General features: G+C 37.5%; 2 protein-coding genes across 3 annotated transcripts in view; one reads left to right on the top strand and one right to left on the bottom strand.

Moving 5' to 3' along the window:
* The window catches only part of LOC125679325 (sodium- and chloride-dependent glycine transporter 1-like), a 37,321-nt gene extending 28,473 nt beyond the window's left edge, over positions 1-8,848 (bottom strand). Inside the window, exon 1 of one of the 2 annotated variants that reach the window (XM_048918453.2) lies at positions 8,429-8,848. In XM_048918453.2, coding sequence (XP_048774410.2) covers positions 8,429-8,561 — 133 coding nt within the window. In that variant the 5' untranslated portion in view covers positions 8,562-8,848. The remainder of the gene's footprint in view (positions 1-8,428) is intronic. The other variant, XM_056162127.1, reaches the window with a different exon arrangement.
* On the top strand, positions 144-988 carry LOC125679428 (uncharacterized). Its single transcript, XM_048918656.2, has 2 exons — positions 144-248; positions 391-988. The coding sequence occupies exons 1-2, from the start codon at positions 175-177 to the stop codon at positions 917-919; spliced, it is 603 nt and encodes a 200-aa protein (XP_048774613.2). The 5' UTR covers positions 144-174; the 3' UTR covers positions 920-988.
* Positions 8,849-10,218: the final 1,370 nt, after the last annotated feature.

Here is a 10,218-nt window from a genome sequence, read left to right on the forward strand (position 1 = left end):
TTTTCTATTACAATTTTAAGTTGTTCGGACTCCGCGGCATGGACGAACATCGTTCTCTCACAAGCGACCAATTCACTCTTGGACAAGATAAAGAAAGAACTTATATTGATTTCCAAGGGAAAACTTCCAAAAATAGAGGCAAAACATGTTAGGCACTACAGCTCTTCGTCCGATATGAGATCTTTGTATTTGATATACAAAAATTACTTGGATCTAATTGGATCGTCTGGACCTGGATCATTTTACAGGTATGGTATAATTATCTTTGTTTCATGTACCACCCCCCCCCCCTTTTTGTTGCTATCTTTAATACCATGTAACGCGATTATTTTCAAGCATTCCCCGATTACTTGTTACTATTTATACAAATTCCTTTACATTTATTTGTAGGCGCCCTATTTCTGGACCTACCCCCAGATTTTCGAGCCAAGTTGTCGGCGTTAACAAATTATCTACTATTGTAAAAAATATGTGCTCGGAGGCAGGTTTGTCCGGAAATTTTTCGAATCATTCAGGAAAGAGAACTTGTGCTACGTCCCTGTACAATAATGGGATAGATGAGCAGTTAATTATGGAAAGAACGGGACACAGAAGTGATGCTGTCAGAAAGTATAAACGGACTTCTACAACTCAACAGAGCAAAGTCAGTAAATTATTGGATCCGCCACCCAAAAAGATATGTTCTTCAGGGACCGAAAACACGGATCCTGATGAGACGCCTAATACCCATCTGGATGTAAAGTCTTCGTGTGATCGTTATTTTGGGGAAAATATTTCTAACATGCCTAATACCCATCTGGATGTAAAGTCTTCGTGTGAGCGTTATTTTGGGGAAAACATTTCTAACATTTCGCCATTTTCCCGGACCGACGGTGGTTTTGTCCTTTCTAACTGCAGTGTTATCTTTAATATGCATTGAACTGCATGTTATCCGCTTTTATCACGTTTGTTTTTAATTGTATTGGTAATACATTGAATAAAATTTATTGCGTAATTCTATTTTTTCCCCTCACGTCAGCTGGCTCGTGCGGTGATATATAAGGGGGCGTGGAAAGTTATATCACATATGCGATATGGCTTATATCGATATAGAAAGTTCAAAGGAAAGGAAGTTCAGATATGTGACAAATACATGTTGGTAGTCATTTCGAAGCGAGTTCGGATATGATCTTAAAAACGGATGTCCCGTGTCTCGGCCCATTAAAGACTAACAGCTAAGCATGGGTCTAAATTTGTGGTACTTCACCTACAACCGATGACATCTTAATGAATGAAAAATTCTTGACGGGACTACCTTTTAAAGAATTCGACTCCGGATTAAAGTGCTGATAACATAATTGTTATATCTACATTCCCGCATGGTATTACAATGCCTTGTTAAATAGTAATGTTGACGTCACGGTGTCAATCCTACCATTGCATTAATGGAGCATCCATGCTGCCGTTCAATGACTGTTCCAATTTGTTGACATAGTTCAATGACTGTTCCAGTTTGTTGACAGACAAGCTTGGATAGTTTTAAGTATTTGTATTTTGTACGTCTCATCAAGAATTTTTCACTCATACTGAGACATCACCCGCTGTAGGTGTAGTACCACAATTTTAGCCATATGCTTAGCGCTCAGGGCCGTAGCAGTGAGGGTTCGTGTTCGTGCCCACGCCTGTCGCGACACGGGACCTCCGTCTTTAAGGTCATATCCGAAAGAACCGCGATTTTCACTTCTAAATGCCGAGCGTTTGGCGAAGGAGCAATCACTACCTATTTGGCATCATCGCACGCCACGGCTGAAACGTACGCTCCTCTTCCCTTTCACCCGTGGTTCTCTGCGTGACAATTTCTTCGTTTCGCATAAATATGCATGACGAGAATGACGTAAACCGTTATCAATAGATTATAGAAGTAAAACAGCTATATTTTATAATGGAAGTGGCAATGAAAACGTGTTCTTTTTGCACCGAAATTATAGTAAACAAAAATCCAACAGATCGATGACATCTGAACAGTTTCGCGGTTTATTTCTTATACATGTATTTATGTCTACTTGTTCCAATAGATGGGGGGGGGGGGGGGGGGGGGGGGGAGGTGTTAATTACCAATACACGACACTCGTCATCATTAGTCTCCGAATATTTCATTAGAAACACCCGGCAGTATAAAGACTTCTCACCGCCTGTTCTTAGTGATAGAAAAACATCATTATAATCCTCATCAATGCACCTTCATAACTGCCAATGTTCAACACACGTGTACACAATGAACTTGCGCTTGTTAGTGGAAGAACAAACGTTCTGATTGGTCAGAGTAATATCTATAAACAGTTTAAATCTCCGATTAAGTTTTGTTCGATTGGCCGAATCACGTCATGAGTGCTTATAAGAAATGGAAAAATTGTCACGCAGAGAGCCACGGGTGAAAGGGAAGAGGATCGTACGTTTCAGACGTGGCTTGCGACGATGCCTATTTGATCGTCTTAGGTTTGACGCGGCCATAGAACTAGCGGGGCTCGAACTCACGACCTCCCGGTTATGAAGCGAACACTTTACCAGAGTTACTGCGACCGGTAAGAATTTTAGGAAAAGGGATATTACAATAATACCATCTAAAACAAATGTATACCTAATTGTCAGATGTTTGTTACTTGACAAAGAATGTTTTGAAAAATAGGCACATATTGTGTATCATCAGTACCATAGACGTAAAACAATGAACATTTACTTCGTAAAGAGAATTCACTAGAGAACTCTGATATCGCTGGAGGGTGGAGGAAAAGTATAATATTTTGAAATTGAAAATTTTCAAATTTACATCGATCATTTAGTAAAAAACATGCAGTTTTAGTAGAAAGTAATCTAAAAACAACTAAGCCCCTGCTAGACTCGAACGCACGAACAGATAAAATTGGCGCCTAGACATACTGAGCTACACAACTAGCTAATTGGGTTAAAGGTACTACTGGACCTACTTGTGATTTATTCCCACCCCTGGACATACCAGAGGTGAGATCAGGTGCCTAGGAGGAGTATGCATCCCCTGTCGACTAGTCACACCAGCCATGAACACTGTCTTGATAAGGTAAACGAAGTAATCCGTAGTCAAAATCAGTTTGCCCGGAACAGCCTAACAATCCGTATGAAACACGTCAGACAGCATTTGACCCATTGATAGGTTGTATTGACGAATTAGATCGTTATAACGACCATAGAATTTGCGAATTGCTGACTTTAAACGACTGTTGAAATCCCGGTGACATCAACTAGTGTTTGTCAGTAACCTACCTCGATTTTAAAACTGATCATATGCAGAATAAGCTCTTACACATGTAGTAATTTAATATGATGTCACACGTGAAGGCTCCTTACTTGTTATAGGTTACGCTTGGTAAATGACAGGCTATAGGCAACCCCAAACTCTCCATTGCGATATGCGCGTACCTTAGGCGTGTTTTCTACTTAATCTGATACTCTTACAAGTAGGACATAACATTTAGCTTAATGTGTACCGTCTAAATGTTTCTCAAATGAAAATAATATCACTAAGAAACAATGTCATTATCAATCAGAGTCACTGTCAGTCACAGAGTCACTGTTCGTCAAAGTATCATTGTTAGTCACGTCATTGTCAATGACAGTCATCAGTCACAGTCATTATCAGCCACAGGGCCACTCACTGTCAGTCACAGTGCAATTACCACAGTCATCATCAGTCAGAGCCACAACCACCAAAACCACTGTTACCCACAAAGCCATATCAGTCACCGACATTAGTGGTTACCCACAAATACCATTATCAGTTACCGACAGACACAGAGCCATTATATTTTGTGTACGTTTGAGCTAAATTGTGATCCGCCTTGATAAAACTTAGCATATCAATACATTGTACACGTAAATAATTACACCAACATTTCTATTGCTATGTCTAGTATCATGATTCATTCATAAGTTCGTAGTCACCTTTTCATAGTTATAACGTACAAGCTAGCGATGGACACAATTTATTTAATTTGTTGTACGCGCCGTGTGATTGGTTCGCAAAGACATTGCTTAGTCTCGGGATCATCCGAAGGGTCTCGGGATTATTCGCGGACCAATCACACGACACGTTATAAATTCGTACTCTGTGACCTCCTTTTTGGCTGCCAGTGGAAGAGATGAAGCCCTGTCCGATCAATGCACGCAAGATTGTGTCAAATAAAAGAGATGAGATGGGTTTTGAGTTGAAAGAGACTTGTAGTATGACATCTCCCCGACCTGCCGCTCGTCAAAATTCCTTAGATAACGCTGTAATTACTTGGAAAATGTGCCCAGAAACGGGGACCCCCCTGTTTGTTTACAAATTTTTGTTTCTTACCTTGTGTATTTTATTATACCGGTAGAAGGCCAATCTTTAAAGCTTACAAAAAGCGTGAAACGATTACATGAATCGAAAGAGGGATGAGATAAACTGGGAATTCATACATTTCAGAGAAATTATTGCCACCAAAAAAAAAAATTATGAAAAAGGGGGGGGGGGTAGTAATATCCATACTTCAGGTGCCTGTGGATAAAGATCCCTCACTCCTCAATGGCCATAAGCGCCGAGCATAGGCCTAAATTTTGCAGCCCTTCACCGGCAGTGGTGACGTCTCCATATGAGTGAAATATCTCAAGAGGGACGTAAAACAGAATTCAATCAATTATGCACTTCATTTTAACACAATGAATCATCTATGAAATACCATGAATTAGTCATGTTTTGTTGATTAGATTGATTTTCGCACTCTAATTGAAGATTTTCGTTTGTTTGTCTGTCTATAACTTCTCACTATTGTTACTTCTTCACCATCATTAGGATAGTTGAAAATCGGTACAAAGCATCCCTAGTTAAAGAAACCAATTCAAGAACCACGTCTTCTTCCACCAGGAGTGGATTGAAGAATTTTAAAAACATCTAATATCTTTTCTAAAACGTTTCAAGACAATGGTTATGTAAAATCCTGTCCTCTGCTATCCAGAATTTTATTGTCATAAAACTCATGTTGACAAAAGTTTTACTAGTACCCTGGTGTTGTCATATTATCGTTGGTTCACGAATAGCAAAAGGTCAAAGGCTTACCATCCGACAAATCAGAGCGACAACAAAATGCTTGGGTAACAGGCAGTCATATTAAAGTCAGTAAATCAAAAGACCCGTTCTGATTGTTACAAAGGTTAACCATACATGCGCTAACTGTGGTGATATTATTGACCGAAATGAGACTAAGAATGGGAGACGGAATATTTTACATAATTATTATATCTGTAATATATGTGCAGTCATACACGCACTAGGCTTAGTTTCAATATCACGTACAGCCAGTGATGACTATACAAGTGGAAATTCTATAATGGGATATGCAACAAGAACAAACGAGAGGCCCATGGGCCACATCGCTCACCTTGGATCCTACCATTGTTCAGTTGCTGTGACTTTTAGATTTTATTATCAGTCTTTATTCCCATTAAAATTTGATCCCATATTGTGGCCTCAAAGATTAAAAACGTAACTGAATATGAATTCACATAACACCGAGAGGCATCACCACGGGTACCTGTAAAGTGCGAAACGAAACGAAACCCACCGAAACGAAATGAAACCTACCGAAACGAAACGAAACAGATTGTATAACCGAATAAGATTTCGTTTCGTTTCGCACTTTACAGGTACCCGCATCACCACTAATATGGCTAACATGATCTCGCTGTTTTGGATAAAGCCTGGTATGATATGAAGACCTTGTCTTAATTTTCGAGAGGGACGTTAAAGGGACTGATTCACGATTTCCCCCAAAATTTTGTTTTTCTCTTTTAATGATTAAAATCTACAGTACTGTCTAAATGTGTTTGAAAGATTTCACATAAAAATTAAGGTTATACATTATCACCGAAGCTCATTTTAGAGTGTATTATTTGTTTTGTAAACAAAGATTGCGGTATGTTATTGTTTACGAATTTTTAAAAAAAAAATGAATATGGATCTAATTTTATTATATCTTTAACATCTCAAGCATTTTTGGAGTAGAATGTGTCATCTAAATGTTAAAATTTGTGACTATGCAAAATAAAGATGCTTTATATTACAGAATCAATATTTCACTTGTTTGTTTGTTTACATAAAAAGACTCGAGTCTTTATTTACATAACACATATATAAGGTTAATATATTGCTTTTATTCTTACATTAAGAAGGTCAAAATTTTGGTTGTCAACATTAGATGAGTTATATTTTTAATTTTTAACATCAAAAATGAAAAATATCTTTATCAAAAATCGTGAACCAGTCCCTTTAAACAATATACAATCAATCCATCTTAGTTTAGGAGATATAGTTCTGAAGATATTTAACAGGTTTTCTTAAAAGGAAGTCAAATTTCAAAGTCACAAGGTCAAAGGTCATAGTACGAAATAAAAGGTCTTGCTATAAGAAATCAATATTCAAAATATGAAAGATTTACCTTGAATATTTCAGGAGCTTTGAATAGGTAAGATATTCAAAAAGTCCAGCTCTAAGGTCAAGGTCAAACTTCACAAATAATAAGGTCTTGCCTTTATACAAAATGTGAAAGTCCTACCTTAAATGGTTCAGAAAAAATTGAATAGGTCAGGCTTTGTTTTTTAGTAGGTCACAAGATCAAATACCATTGTGTACAAGGTCTTGCCATTTGGAATATATATAAAAAATACGAAAGCCCTCCCTAGAATATAGTTCCGGGTATATTTACATGTAATCGTGAAACATTTAATAAAGGTTGATTGATGGATGTTTTCCGCCACACTCGACAATTTTTCAATTATCTGGTGGCGCGCAGTTTTTATTGGTGGAAGAGAGAACCCAGATACAATGTACCTGGAAAGAGACCTTCCGAAAGTAAACTGGGAAACTTTCTCACTTACCGGCGCGAGCGGGATTCGAACCCACGCCGACAGAGGTGAGGGGCCGTGTGATTTTGAGCGCGATGTTCTAACCACTCGGCCACGGAGCCCCCCCCCCCCCCCCCCCCCCCATTTAATAAAGGAAATTAAAAGTGGCAAAATATTATAGTTTCTATAACATCTCATTCTTAAAAAATCTAATGAGATATTAAGAAATATAAATGAACCGATTTGACTAAAATTGCTGATTTTATTTGACAAAATGTATATATTGACTGGCAAAATATCTTCCTTGATGAACTTCAATTTTTACCAAGAGTGGAAAACAAAATGCTATCAGATTGTGACCAAGGCGACACAAAATATGAAAGATATGCAGGACATTGTATAGGTCAGTTTATAATAAACGTAGGTCAAACTTTTAGCTCAAGGTCAGAAGATCACACTCCTCTGCATCACATGAAAGAATGTATATTAACAAGATGTGTTTGTGAAACACAAATGCCCCCGATAATGGCCAATTCCAAAGATGGCCAAGGTCACAAGGACAAATATCTTGGTACCAGTAGAAAGATCCTGTCACAAGAAATGTTTGTGTGCAATATGAAAGCTCTAATATAGATTTACCATTTAAAAGTTATGAACAATGTCAATTTTTCAAAAAATAGGTCAAACTCCAAGGTCACAGGGTTAAACGTTTTGGTATCCACAGAAAGGCCTTGTCACAAGGAATACTCATATGAAATATCAAAGCTCTAGCACTTGCTGTCCAAAAGTTATTAGCAAGGTTAAAGTTTTCAAAAAAGTAGGTCAAACTTCAAAGTCAAGGTCACAGGGTAAAAAATGTTGGTACCCAAGGAAAGGTTTTGTCACAAGGGATACTTATGTGAAATATCAAAGCTCTAGCACTTGCTGTTCAAAAGTTATTTGTAAGGTTAAAGTTTCAGACAGAATGACAGACAGAACAAAAACAACATGCCCCCCGATCTTCGATCTCAGGGGCATAAAAATATGAAAGCCTTAGCTTTAATAATTCCAGAGATACTTTCAAACATTTTCCAGTATATCAGCATATAATACTTTTATCTCCTATTGTGGCCCCAACCTACCTTTGGGAATTGCACACACTTGGATCTAGTCTCTGTCAGGAAGCTTTCAAGTAAATTTCCACTTTTCTGGCCCAGTGGTTCTTGAGAAGATTTTTAAATGACCCCACTCTATTTTTGCATTTTCGTGATTATCTCCCCTTGCAGAAAGGCTTTGCCCTTCATTTGAACAAACTGGAATCCCTTCACCTAACGATGTCATTAGCCAAGTTTGAAATCGGTCCATTGCTTCTGGAGAAGACGTCGAAAATGTGAAAAGTTTACAAACGGGAGATCAGAAAAACTCATTTGAGCATTTAGCTCATGTGAGCGTAAAGGGAGAAAAACCATGTAGTTCTTTGAATTTGACATTCACATTGACTATTTCGTGTTGTACATTGTAGAATTGCCTTTGTAATTGAAATAGTCTATCATAGCAATGATATACAAACCTCCACCATTTTTGTAACAGATGTATGGAAACCTCCAGATATTACCAAGTCCTACCAATGATCCTACGACAGAAAACAGAAATTCCCACCAATTCTTCCAGTTTCCTCGCTGCACACCCTCATCGTTTGACATGACAAAATGTATAGTTTGAAATATTTGGGAACACTTTGCGAATTCTCTGCCCTTTTCAAAGCTGACACGAGATTACAGACATCCTAAAATTTGTTTTTGCGCATGCCCGGATCGCCTGACACTCTGCGCCATATTCTTTCTAAAGATTCTTAAGATTTTTAAGAAACCATACACACTCCACCTTGTTCGTTTCGCGATAATTTACGTTCAATTCACCTGCGTTCTATCTCGTTTCTACAACAACAAAAAACATCTTGGGGTATATTCTGATGGTCTGGGCGAGTTTTACATACCGTGTGATCATGATCAAATGCATGTATTAGGAGAAAGTTTGGTTTATCATCACTTTTTAACATGTTTTCTGTACACGTTTACGCATATATTGTCTGTGAATAAAATCAATCGTATTCAAAATGTAATGTTATACACGAGACAGGTATATGCAGCCTCTTCGACATGGTGGGTATATACTCTGTTTTAGTGCGAAATATTTTGAAAACAACTACTACATGTATATTGGAATATAAGTGATAGGTTTGGTAGTTCTATTCGTTCCTTCATGCCAATAGCTGGTATACTGAGCACACCTAACAAACTGGATATATCTGATACACTATACATCTACACCCTCGTCGCCTATTTGAAATATCCTATGTTGCTTTGCAGATGGATCCCGTAGAATTTGACCATGCGGTGGGTGTTAGAGATGATGAAGAATGCGTTCCACATGTATGTCAGTTTGGTTCAAAGTCATTTAAACACAAATCTTTATTATATGTAAACATTAAAACACATACAAAATCAAGCATTTAAACGTCATCAGTGTCAAAAACCTTTTTCTCTCAACATTATCTGAATTTACATATATCAAACGTCCACGTTCCTCTGCCCTGTGTCTATGCATATCACACTCTGTCTAACTGTGTGGTTTAAGCATAAGGTTGGGTGCATTGAACATGTCATATATGTGGACTTATGTTGTGATTATGTGTGTCCATTAAAGTTTAGGGAATTCTCTTCTTGAAATAATCACGTTATATTTAAAATTAATTGTCACCGAAAATTCAAATATAACTTCAGTTCATAATTTCAATATACATACATGTATGTAAAATATAATCAATAAAGAAAATGTTCTTCTTGTACAAATTTAGAAAACCAAAAGTTTGTAACAATTTGAAAGAGGTTCTAAAGATTAAAAAACTAAGCCAAATGTCTTTATTATCAAGACCAATTGATTAAAAATCAGTAAACCCCACCCACATTTCTAATTTAGATCCAATCAAAAATCAGGATACATTGGCTAATTTACTCATTATACAAAGACATTTTTAGGTCACCTGAGTAAACTCAGGTGACCTATTGCAATTGGTTGTCGTCCGTCGTGCGTTAACATTTGAACATTTTTAACTTCTTCTTGATAACTACCAGTACAATTCTGTTCATATTTGGCATGAGGCATCTTTGGGAAAAGGGGGACATCAATTGGAAAATTCAGGACTGCAACACCCCTGGGGCCCTAGGGGCGGGGCAAAAACTGTCCAAAATTGACCAATTTTCAAAAAATATTCTTCTCTACAACCGCATACATGTAAGAAAAACTAAATGAATAGTAATGTAGAGCAGGAAGGCCTCTACCACAATTGTAACTTTCATG

Source organism: Ostrea edulis, chromosome 1 (assembly GCF_947568905.1).
Source record: "Ostrea edulis chromosome 1, xbOstEdul1.1, whole genome shotgun sequence".
In the NCBI taxonomy this organism is placed as follows: domain Eukaryota; kingdom Metazoa; phylum Mollusca; class Bivalvia; order Ostreida; family Ostreidae; genus Ostrea; species Ostrea edulis.